General features: G+C 39.6%; 1 protein-coding gene across 1 annotated transcript in view; it reads left to right on the top strand.

Annotated features, from left to right (window-relative positions):
- The first annotated feature begins 798 nt into the window (after positions 1 to 798).
- snrka (SNF related kinase a) overlaps positions 799 to 12,682 on the top strand; it is a 36,105-nt gene continuing 24,221 nt past the window's right edge. Inside the window, 2 exon segments of the mRNA XM_046847464.1 lie at positions 799 to 1,156; positions 9,217 to 9,930. Of these exon segments, the coding sequence (XP_046703420.1) occupies positions 9,342 to 9,930 (589 nt within the window). The 5' untranslated portion in view covers positions 799 to 1,156; positions 9,217 to 9,341.

A 12,682-nucleotide genomic window follows, 5' to 3' on the forward strand; every position in this document is an offset into this window, starting at 1 on the left:
TTTCCAACCTGGCAGACCGGATTTAATGGATCTGCGGGGCTGGAAGTGGTCCGGGAGCCATGAGTTTGACACATTGTTATAGACCACTTCAATGGCAATTCGTTCATATAAGAAAGTAATGTCTTCTGTATTAGGACGAATCTAATCTATCTAATGAGCATGTTCAAAACATTGGCGGAAGACGGCTTGTTTGTTCTGCTGATCGGTTTATAATCACTGCAGTTCGGACATCAACAAAGAGCTCAGGAAACCACAACACTTAATTTATTGAATATCTCTATATGTTATCTCCAGATCTTATTTGATGTCATTTATAATCTCAGTTTTCACTCCCTACAGTTTAATACAATTCAGTTAGCAATGCGATTTATTATTAGAATAGATAAGCAGATGTTTTTAAATACAAACACGAGCTAAACATAATCCACATTGCATGACTAAATGTTTCAGACTTTTCCACCAAGTTAATAATTGTAGGCATCCAGTCTACAATAAGTCTACCGATTCTCTAGAGTAGACGTGCTCGGTCTCAACCAGATAATAATACACATCTGGTAAAGGTTTAATGCTTTGAGGTAAAAGGTTGTCGCCTCAATGTCCAATTTAAGGGTTCAATATTATTCTGTTTTATCCAAACATGAAAATGACCAGTTACTCATTTTTGTTTTGGCAGCTCTGTGCTTTAAAAATGGAACCTCCGGAAATGCTTTAGGACCAGACATGCGCAGTATCATCGCAACGTGTTTTGTTATTGTTTACTTCCTTGGGACGGTGTATAAAATGTCGTCTTCCCAGTCCTATTGAGGATGATTTACCCTGAATGCCTCCATCAATTACGACGCCTAGGGTCTACGTCGGAGTGACGTCTGGGTATTGCGCATGCGCAGATGGGCGCGCTGCAGCTGTTGAGGGAGGAGAGCGGTGCGAGCAGACAGCTGCTTCCACACTACGAGCAGGAACTGTAAATGTGTGTGTATTGAATGTGTGTGTGTGTGTGACAGCGCGCTGCTAGAGTCAAACCTCAAGCGCTAAGCTCCATTCACAAGGCTTTTGTCCAACGCCTTTAAATGTAGCTCATACACCGTATACACGCATTCCCTCTCGGACGCCTTCGAGCATTTCACTGTGTTTTTGTCCCCGTACCCCGGAACGAGTGGTAAGTCAACAGCTAACGATGCTTTAGTTTGCTAGTAAGCGTGCGGATTGGGAGCTAACGAACGTATTTTGTGCTAAGCTAGATCTTTGCTAGCCAACGATATAGACCTGCACGTTCAGCCGGTATGCTGCGTTGGCTTAAAGACTACAGCTAGCACATGATGTTTTTCCCCTGTTCCTATTCCGGTGTGAGTTGCTTCAGGGTGAATGGGGTTTAGCTGGTGGTTTTAGATGCATCCCAGATGATCCAGCATCACCGCCGGTCCTCGGTGGGAACGTGCTGTTTAGCTAGGTGTGTAGCTAAGGAGCTTGGTTAGCTAGCGAGCTCCGGATGGCCCTTTCCGGTTACAGACTCCTCTGCCTTAGCTAGCTTCGTGCCTCACTACGGTACATGCATTGTGTAGAAATATTGTCCATGTGCTATATATTTGTAGAATTTTGTTTGCAGGAATGTGCAACCACCAGCGTGCTCTCTCTCTCTCTCTCTCTCTCTCTCTCTCTCTCTGTGTGTGTGTGTGTGTGTGTGTGTGTGTGTGTGTGTGTGTGTGTGTGTGTACACTTATTCTGCGTGCTCAATGCTGGCCCGTGCCAATCCTCCCCACTGTCACTGTACATCTCCGTAGAGTCTTCGCTCATGAAACAATCCTATATTATGGTTTGGCCACGAATTTAATGGGTATCGATATTAATCTTCTTAAATATATACCGGTTTAGCTTAAAGGGCAAGTTCACTAAGTGCCCAAATGCTCCACCTTCCCTACTATGAACATTCATTCACAAAAATGAGTGAAGATCAGACATGCTGTAGGACCAAATTCCACTGTGAGTATATAATGTAATGTTTGAGGTTTGTGTGTTCCCTCTTTCTGATTCGGAGTTGTTTTGGTCAAAGGGTAAAGGTTGTGAGCCGTGATGACGTCGCATGGGGACTCTGGGGTATAAGGGATGAACTGTAACTGGTACATGCAAACAGAACCAGCTACTTTCATTCACCAAAGTCCCAGAATGTAATGTACTGCTGCTGTAGAACACGAGTTACCAAGCTGGAGAGACTGGAGACTGATTTTGGCTGCGATTTAGTTGTCTGAGACCAATTTTAAAAGACTTAAATTCCTATAATCCTAGAATAAAATCTGTAGACTTTGATCATTGGTTTGTCATGTTTACAGACAGCTGATTAATAGCCATTTTTTTTCTCCTCTGGCAGTATCAGAAGTTACTTTCCTGCAGATTGAGTTTTGTAACCATCAAACTAAGAACCAATAGGAGGGCAGAACCTTAAAACGTAATTAACGCGACTATACAAACCACTTCAGGGAAACTGTGGAAACGAGTACCGCAAGGAGAGAAACTTTTTGAGTTATGGAAGGAAAAGGTGTATTTAAACGTGTCACAGATTGAGGACTTAAAACTACGCGTACATTTTTTTTCTTCTGTTTGTCAGTGTTTTTACTGTACAGTCTGACATTATGGTAACTGAATTCCTACAACGTGACATGGGGATCATGTTTATACAGTCTCTCTAGCTCTCTAATTTCTCTCTCTCTCTCTCTCTCTCTCTCTCTCTCTCTCTCTCTCTCTCTCTCTGTCTCTCTGAGTGTGTGTGTGTGTGTGTGTGTGTGTGAGAGAAACAAACACAGTATCTTTCAAAAGTGAGTACACCCCTCACATTTCAGCAACTATTTTAGTAAATCTCAACAATACTGTAGAAATGAAACTTTGATATATTTTAGAGTAGTCAATGTGCTGCTTGTATAGCAGTACAGATAACAACATACAGCTGTTATTGTCTAAATAACTGGCAATAAAAGTGAGTACACCCTAAGTGAACATGTCAAAACTGTCAATATTTTGTGTGAGCACCATTGTTATCCAGCACTGCCTTAATCCTCCTGAGCATGGAATTCACCAGAGCTGCACAGGTTGTTGCTGGGATCCTCTTCCACTCCTCCATAATGACATCACAGAGCTCCTGGAGAGAGCCTCAGAGAGTCTTTACCATGAGTTGCCATGTTGAACATCCAGTGGTCAGTATGAGAGAATTGTACTTAAAGCATCAAATTCTGCTCTAATACAAGATACACAAATTTGTATGGTCCTGTCAAGCAGACAAACAAACATGATGAATAGGACGTGTGGCTTTGCATGGTTACATGACATACAGCTGTTTTCACTTGAGGGTGTACTCACTTTTGTTGCAAGCGATTTAGACAATAATGGCTGTATTGAGTTACTTTTAGAGGACAGTAAATCTGTACTGTTATACAAGCAGCACACTGACACACAAATATATCCAAATTTAATTTCTGTAGTATTGTCCTGTTGTCCTATTGTCATACTAAATTGGTTGCTAAAATGTGAGGGGTGTACTTATTTTTGTGAGTTCCTTTTTATGTACACATCATGGGTCTGTCAATCGAATAAAATATTTAATCGCAACTTAATCACACATTTACATCTGTTCTAAATGTACCTTAGTATATTGTATAATAGGGGTGTAACGGTACATGTATTAAGTGGCGGATTGCAAGTGTGTTTAGTCTCCGTCTTATTATTAAACTTGAAAACGTACACAACAATGACGGGGGTATAAAAATAGAAACTAGAGTTAGCGCAGTGTCACTGTGGTTACTCACTGTACCGGAATTCAGAATAATTTTTTTTGCGCATGCATGAAAGTACTAAAGAATCCATAGCGCCACTAGGTTAGTGACTAAAGCTAGCGTTATGGAGTGTATTTAGTGTTTTATGTCCAGCTTCAAGAATTTTTCTTTACAAGGAGAAAATCCTGACAATTCTGCATATCAAGGAAATGAAGGAATGAAGACGTTTGTTAAAACATGCTAAAAGTACAACAGTTAAGTAGAACATATTTAGAAAATTAAATAATAAACACACACCCTTGTACACATCTGTGTTACCCAAATGGGGTATAACAAATGTAAACTATTTAATTCATTGTTTTCCTTTTATATAATCAATTTAAATTTGTGCCAATTTAATTGGTTACTTTGTTGAATCAATATAAGTGTATGCATTGGTTAGATTTATTCTATTTAATTTATATAAAATATTTTTTATATAAAAAATATTTTATTTAACCAAGCAGGCATTTCATTTAAAATGTAAATTGTTGCTTATAAATGTTAATAATAATAATAATAAACTGCAAAAAAAAAGTTGAGTCGTGAATTTTGTGTACCGTTACACCCCTATTGTATAATATTGCACCCTATACATTTCTTTTTTTATCACTCTGTGAACAGAAAGTTTTGCATAAAATTCTCTTACAGTATCCCTGAAAAGTTTCACAGCTCTTTACTTGAGCTTTTTCCACATTTTGTTATGTTACAGCTGTATTCCAAAATTGATTAAAGTCATTATTTTCCTCAAAATTCACAAACAATACTCTATAATGACAACATGAAAGAAGTTTGTTTAAAATTTTCTTCCGTTCTTCTTTGTAAATCATCTCAAACTCCATCAGGTTGGATGTTGAGCATCAGTGCACAGCCATTTTTAGATCCCTCCAGAGATTTTCAATCTGGTTCAAGTCTGGGCCATTTAGGGACATTCACAGTTGGTATATAGCCACTCCTTTTGTTTTATTAGCTGTGTGCTTAGGGTCATTGTCCTTTTGAAAGATGATGAGAGCTCCCTGTTCCTGCCACTGAAAAATATCCTCACATCATGATACTGCCACCACCATGCTTCACTGAGGCTGATCCGTGGAAACAGAAGGCACCTGAGCTCAGTTTTGAGTGTCATGGCAAAAGCTGTGATTACTTATGTACATGAGAATTAATTTTTTGCCCCATTTTTTTATTTTTAATAAAATTGCAAAGATTTTAAACACATCTCTTCACGTTGTCATTATGAGGTCTTGTTTGTCTAATTTGGAGGAATTTAATTAATTTTGGAATAAGGCTGTAACCTAACAAACTGTGGAAAAAGTGAAGCGCTGTGAATTCCTTTCAGATTAATTGCGCTCTCAGTTCCATCTCGCAGGATTCGTGTTTGTGCGTTGACGAGCACTGTTGCTTCATAAACAAACTAGTTACAAACCTTCCTGCTACAAGCTGAAGTCTGAGTTAAAAACAAACTCCACTTTAACACTTGACAGTTACGCAACCCATTCAGTTTCCAAATCGCGGCGTGCCATGCAGCGCTTGCAGCACATGCGCGTGTTTTTATTATTGAAACTTTGAGGCGCAGATAGAAAAGTGTTTAGATCGTGAGATTTATCAGCGGAGTGAGTAATAGACATCAGTTTCTTTCTTTTGGTTCCACTTCATGTTGTCTGTTCAAATTTCTGAGTCACGCAGTACTGTTACTTTAAATAGCACTGTGGTATTCTTTTTCCAACTTGTGCTTTTTTTGTTCTTGCAGATATTAAAATCTGTCAGTCGTATCATTTTGTATTGGTGGACTTGTTCTCAGGTGATGTGACGTCTTTCATGCTTTACTTTTGTAGAGTTAAGGCTCTCCATTGAGCTGATGATGACTGTCGTGTTTGGTGGCTGTAGGGCCATACTGATGGATTATTTTAATGGATCATCTCCAAACCCTCAAATGCTTTAATACTTCAGCTATTTTTACTGATCTCATGTACAATAACAAAACTCTTTATACAGAGTGCCAATTTGATTTAATATTTGTTTCTTGTGGCTTAGACGTGTACCTTTTTAAGAATTACTTGAATTTCTTCAGCTGCTATTAATCACTTCTTATTTCACACAACAAAGCTCATCTGACTATTCTAACCATATTGTTTTACTGTGATGTTCAGCGCATGTGGGCCCCGTTCATAGTGGCTTCAATTACATAAAAAAAATAATCTGAACAACCATTGTGCTGTAAATTTAAGCGTAACCTCAGATATTCTGGTTTTCTACTCATCTTCACTGTTACTGGGTGCAGTGTGCACTCGCTCACAAGGAAGCTGCAGAGCAGCTGTGGAAAACGTGTTATAGTTTAGGTGTAAAAGATGTTGAAACTCCATGTAAACACAGCAAATACCTATGCCTGGATTTTATTTCCTGTCTTGATTATTTCAATAAGAAGCTTTTTTGATTTTTCGGAGCAGTCAGTGATTTGCAGGCATGCATTTCGCATTTCACTTTTTAGCCTGCTGATATTTTAGTTTTGGGTTTTTTTTTTTGTAAAATGGTTTTAGGAATTTATTGATTTCAGTCGATGTTATACACACGTTTTTAGTAAGCACTATTGTGTTTTTTAATTCATGTGTTTTTATATATATTTTGCATTTTCATGTAGTTATTGTTATTGAAGACAAAAAAATATTTAAACCAGTTAGTGTGTGTGTGTGTGTGTGTGTGTGTGTGTGTGTGTGTGTGTGTGTGTGTGTGTGTGTGTGTGTGTGTGTGTGTGTGTGTGTGTGTGTGTGTGTGTGTGTGTGTGTGTGTGTGTGTGTGTGTGATCAGATTACAATTGTATATGTTAAGAGGTGGGAAATGTTAGACAACAAGTAAAGTCAGTTTTCAAAGTTGTTGTGGGCAATTGTAAAGATTGACTTTAACAAGTGCTGAGCCATTCTGATTGTTCTGAATAATATAGTGGTTCATTATTGGACATTTCTTGATGTCTTTAATGCCAATAAACCAGCTTTTCTTATTCATATAACTTAAACGTACGTTCTTATTAAATTTCTTCCAGCTACACACCCTGAATAACGTTTTTATAGTCTCAGAATAGTGTGAGTAAAATGTACAGACTTGGTTATTTTGCTCATTTTGAGAAAGCATGTTATTAATGCTTCCATTCACATTGCACCAATACCCCTTTCTCCTTGTGCATGAGCACCTTTAATCATGTGACTGTTGCTATGATGCTTTGTTGTTAGATGGAATTTGAAACGCGTACAGAGAATGTCGTTGTCGTCAAGTCTTGTTGTTTCATTTCACCACAGTGGACCACTCCCAAAACCAGTGTTGACTTCTGCAGCTCTTGTGTAATTGCTTTACAAAGAGCGACATGAAAATACATATGAAATATTTCGAGTAGGCCTGAAAGTAATCAAACAGCCATTTGAAGAGTAGTGCTGAACAAATAACCAACAGCCCAGTAATTCATCATCAGCTGTTCGTTAACATGAAGTCTAACAGAATTTCACATACAATGAGGTGTAAGTGGTTTGGCATTGTCTCTCTGCAATAATGTAACAACCAGATTTATTTGCTTGTTGAATGTTTGAATAAGTAGCTCAAATATTCTGTAAGAATAAGACAAACTGAAAGCTTACATATGTTTTATTTATATAAATAAACCAGAAGGCATTTTTTAAAATTACTTTTATGAGGAACTGTTTTTCCTCGCATAATATATTTGGATCAGTAACATTGTTGTGCTAGTTTTAAGTTTTTTAATAGACTATTATGAACATTATTTTCCCAAATCCTTCAATGTCTTATTTGGTCTTTAATGTAGTCTGTGTTCAGCTGAATGTCACTTAACTATGCAGCCTTAATAAGAATTAAGTGTGGAGAGAAAAAAATGATTTATAGCACAAAGATGCAGTATTTTTAAGAAATCCTGACTGCTGCAGCTTTACTCTCTTTTACTTACTGCACTCACTGTTTACTGAAATAAAAGAAAAGGTATGTTGATTATAGGCAGAAAACATGTGCCGTAGTTATACAAATACACCTGACCACTGCAAACTATTACATTTTGTCTGGATCCTCAGGTTTATATGCATCCAGTGATTTGGAAAGTTGCATAAGTCTATGTGAGACATTAGCAGTGTTTACATGGAGCAGTGTAATCTGTTTTGGGGCCTTAACTACCTTTCCCAGTACACACAAACGTGTGAATGACCAGCGATGGTTTATGCAAAGTTTAGTTTTTATTCCCGGTCCCTAAATTCCAGCTATACAACCCACTTCCTGCAGTCCTCACTAAAGACCTTCATCCACACGCTATTGCTTTTCGGAGGAGGGGAAGGGGTAGTATTGAGATGCTTCTTAGGGATGCACAGCCATCAAAAAGCTCTGCGTCCTGCCCCTCGTCTTTTCCTCATACTTTCCAGCAGCAGTATTCACGCTACAAAGTCACACTGTTGCTTGAATAGAAGCAGCACTACGTAAAAATAACGCATAAATAATAATGGAACTCCATGTAGGATAACGTGTACACACAGTCATTCCGAGTGAAAGCGCTGGCACATGTAAACACCATATCAAGTTAGATAACATCATGTAAACAGTCCACCTAATCGGACTGGCAAAAATGTATACATGTAAACGTGGCTTTTGATGGAAACTGTTGTCTGATTGGTTGTAGCAGAGTATGTGTTGGGACTTTTGCATGCAGAGATTGCACAGATGAGTCATTTCAGAGTCTGAAGTGATGGAGCTTCATTTATTAGGCTCAAGCAGTGCCACTAAGTATAGCTTCAGCAATGATTATTAGCACAGAATTGATCAACGTGATGTATACATATTCAAACACAAATCCAAAAAGCTCACACTCAGTCCATGAGAAAGTATCGCATTTAATTACATTTCGGTGCATATGCAAAGTTTGCAGTTGTGGAACACAGGTGGTAATTGAGATTTTTGCCACCTTGATTGAAGGATCTGGTGCCTGTGCTGTGAAGTACAAGTTTGCACTTTAACAATATTAGCAACTTTATTAGCACTAATGTCACTCCAACCATGGCAAGCCATGTCTCAATGAAGCTTACTTTGTGCATAAGGGCATTTATTTAGTCTTTGATGTTTCATGCTGAGCCACTTGGCATGTGGGTATTGATGTTTGCACGGTTAATGTTTGGAATAATAATTCCCAGGTGACCCTATTATTCAGACAAAAAAGAGAATGGATGTAAACAGAGTTTCCAAAACTGCTGACGTGTCACATCTGACACCAACCATGTGCCATCCACATATTTTCATTTTTTTAACTGTCTAGCCAAGGTTTTATTGTCACAGAAAAATCCAAGCTTTGGTTCACCTCGTAATTCTTTCCGAATGTAATATTGTTTTAATCAAACTTGATGTCTTCTGTTTTACAATATTTAAATTTCTCTCTGTTGGACAGGATCCTGACATGATGGGTCTGCTATTACCAGCCAGTGTGTTGAAGTGAGCTGTTCTCTCCCTCTACTGTAAACCCCTCCCCCTGGGGTTAAACCCCTCTTCCCATCCATCCGGGGAGCATCAGTCATGGCAGGTGTTAAACGTGGCTATGACGGCAAGATTGCCGGACTGTATGACCTGGACAAGACGCTGGGGCGCGGGCATTTTGCTGTGGTAAAGCTGGCACGCCACGTCTTCACTGGTGAGAAAGTGGCAGTGAAGGTCATCGACAAGACCAAGTTGGACACAGTTGCCACGGGTCACCTTTTTCAAGAGGTGCGCTGCATGAAGCTGGTGCAGCACCCCAACATCGTGCGCCTTTATGAAGTCATCGACACGCAGACCAAGCTGTATCTGATCCTGGAGCTGGGGGACGGAGGCGACATGTTCGACTACATCATGAAGCATGAGGAAGGGCTCAACGAGGAACTGGCAAAGAAGTACTTTGCCCAGATTGTCCATGCCATATCTTACTGCCACCGGCTGCATGTAGTCCATCGTGATCTAAAGCCTGAAAATGTGGTTTTCTTCGAGAAGCAGGGTCTCGTTAAGCTTACTGACTTCGGCTTTAGTAATAAATTTCAGCCTGGGAAGAAACTAACCACCAGCTGTGGGTCTTTGGCCTATTCAGCTCCAGAGATCCTGCTGGGGGATGAGTATGATGCACCTGCAGTAGGTGAGTACATTGTGAAAATGCTTGAATATACTCTGTTCTAGATACTTGTTTGTTTACTGAGTGGTATATTTAAGTCAAAGATCCATAGCTCTAACAGACATTACAACCCACTGTTATTAGACTTATTTTTCCCCATCGTCATTAGCTGCTTTCCCTTAAATTAAATTTTAACTGGGTTTCATCAGATTGTCAGTAAATGTACTAAATGTGCTGAGCATAATAATGAAAAGCTCAGAGTCTATTAACCAAATATTTCTGTACTATTACTGTACACATTTAAATAATAAGCCTAATATTTAAATGATTGGGTAAATGCAAACAACGACTTACAAGGCACTGAAAGTTGGCAATTAATTATAATTTATTTGGATTTTTTATTAGTTATGTGTTTTCTATCTGTTTAAAATCTACAGTTCACTTGCACTTGGAGCTCCTTGTCTGTCACATGTTGTTGTTTTTTCTGCTCTAACATGCTTGAACAGTATAAACAGGGTTTTCTTGGGGCATTGTGAATGTGTTGATTTTCTTGTTTAGACAAGCCTGGTCCTGCAAGTGTCCATTTAAATATTGCATGTAGGTTGGAGAACCCTAATGTGATGCTTGCTTTGTTTTTATTTATTTTTTTACTTTTTATACTAAATTTATCGTTCGGTCTTCTACAAGAAGTTTACTGGTTGTGTTTCTGGCTGATGTGTTTGAGCAGATATATAATATAACTAAAATGTGATTAGTACTGCAACCGCTTAGAGCATATTGTCTTTGTTGTTAGTTGCTAGTTAATGACCACTGCTTTTACTCGTCTAAGTGCTGCTTGGATGGATATTGAGGCTTTGGTTTGCAGAAATTCTATGTATACATTAACATTTCTTAGCTATTAATAAAAGGAGGTTTTACCTGTTCAGGTTCATACAGTGTATCTTTTGGTAGATTTTACCCTGCTTTTGCTTTATTTAAGCTATTGGTTCTTATATACATGCTTTCTCTCTTTTCCATTTTATACTAAGAGCATGTCCGTGTTTTGGCCCTCCATTAGTGTGTCAAAAGAAACGAGGCAGGAGAACATAATGGCTGCTGGTGCTGTTTAAATTTGTAGTCTGGTCACAGTTGCAGGCGATTGGCTGTTGGAACAGTTAATCCTGTTTTTGTTTGAGCTGAAGCCTCACTGCCGGAGCCCTGATTAAACATTCCTTATTGACACTGTCGGTGTGATCAAATACCCAGTGTGCTCAGACTGCCATTGGACACCCCACTCGAATTATTTCCGGCCTCGTTTCTTAATTGATGGTACTTTGTTCTGCATGTTGTTGTTTCCACAACAGCTGAAACTAGACAGAAGCCTTACAAAGTGTCACTTGGTTTAGACTCGATACATTTCTACTGTACTGCTGCATAAATAAATGCTCAAATCTGATTGGTCAGAAGGTATGCATTATTTTTGTATGACAGCCTTAGTAGTTTTGTGTATCTTCTTCTTCTTTCGGCTGCTCCCATTAGGGGTCGCCACAGCGGATCATCCGTCTCCATACCACCCTGTCCTCTACATCTGCCTCTTTTACACCAACTACCTGCATGTCTTCCCTCACCACATCCATGAACCTCCTTCTTGGCCTTCCTCTTTTCCTCCTACCTGGTGGCTCCATCCTCAGCATTCTTCTACCAATATAATTCATGTCCCTCCTCTGCACATGTCCAAACCATCTCAATCTCGCCTCCCTCACCTTGTCACCAAAACATCCTACATGCGCTGTCCCTCTAATAAACTCATTTCTAATCTTATCCATCCTCGTCACTCCCAATGAAAACCTCAACATCTTCAGCTCTGCTACCTCCAGCTCCACCTCCTGTCTTTTACTCAATGCCACTGTCTCTAATCCATACAACATTGCAGGTCTCACCACAGTCCTATAAACTTTCCCTTTCATTTTTGCAGATACCCTACTATCACAAATCACTCCTGTCACTCTTCTCCACCCACTCCACCCTGCCTGCACTCTTTTCTTCACTTCTCTAACACACTCTCCATTACTTTGCACTGTTGACCCCAGGTACCTGAATTCCTCCACCTTCTGAAGCTCTTCTCCCTGCAACCGCACCACTCCACTGCCCTCCCTCTCATTCACACACATGTACTCTGTCTTACTCCTACTGACTTTCATTCCCCTTCTCTCCAGCGCATATCTCCACCTCTCCAGGCTCTTCTCAACCTGCTCCCTACTCTCACAACAAATCACAATATCATCCAAACATCATAGTCAGGAGACTCCTGTCTGACCTCGTCCGTCAACCTGTCCATCACCACTGCAAACAGGAAAGGGCTCAGGGCGATCCTTGATGCAGTCCAACCTTCACCCTAAACCAGTCTGTCGTACCTACTGCACACTTCACTGCTGTCACACTGTCCTCATACATGTCCTGCACCACCCTCACATACTTCTCTGACACACCTGACTTCCTCATACAATACCACAACTCCTCTCTTGGCACCCTGTCGTAGGCTTTCTCTAAATCCACAAATACACAATGCAATTCCTTCTGTCCTTCTCTATACTTCTCCATCAACATTCTCAAAGCAAATAAGGCATCTGTGGTGCTCTTCCTCGGCATGAAACCATACTGTTGCTCACAGATGGTCACCTCTTCTCTCAACCTGGCTTCCACTACTCTTTCCCATAACTTCATGGTGTGACTGATCAACTTAATTCCCCTGTAGTTACTGCAGGTCTGCACATCTCCTTTATGCTTAAAGATCGGT

Source organism: Silurus meridionalis, chromosome 4 (genome assembly GCF_014805685.1).
Source record: "Silurus meridionalis isolate SWU-2019-XX chromosome 4, ASM1480568v1, whole genome shotgun sequence".
NCBI lineage: Eukaryota > Metazoa > Chordata > Actinopteri > Siluriformes > Siluridae > Silurus > Silurus meridionalis.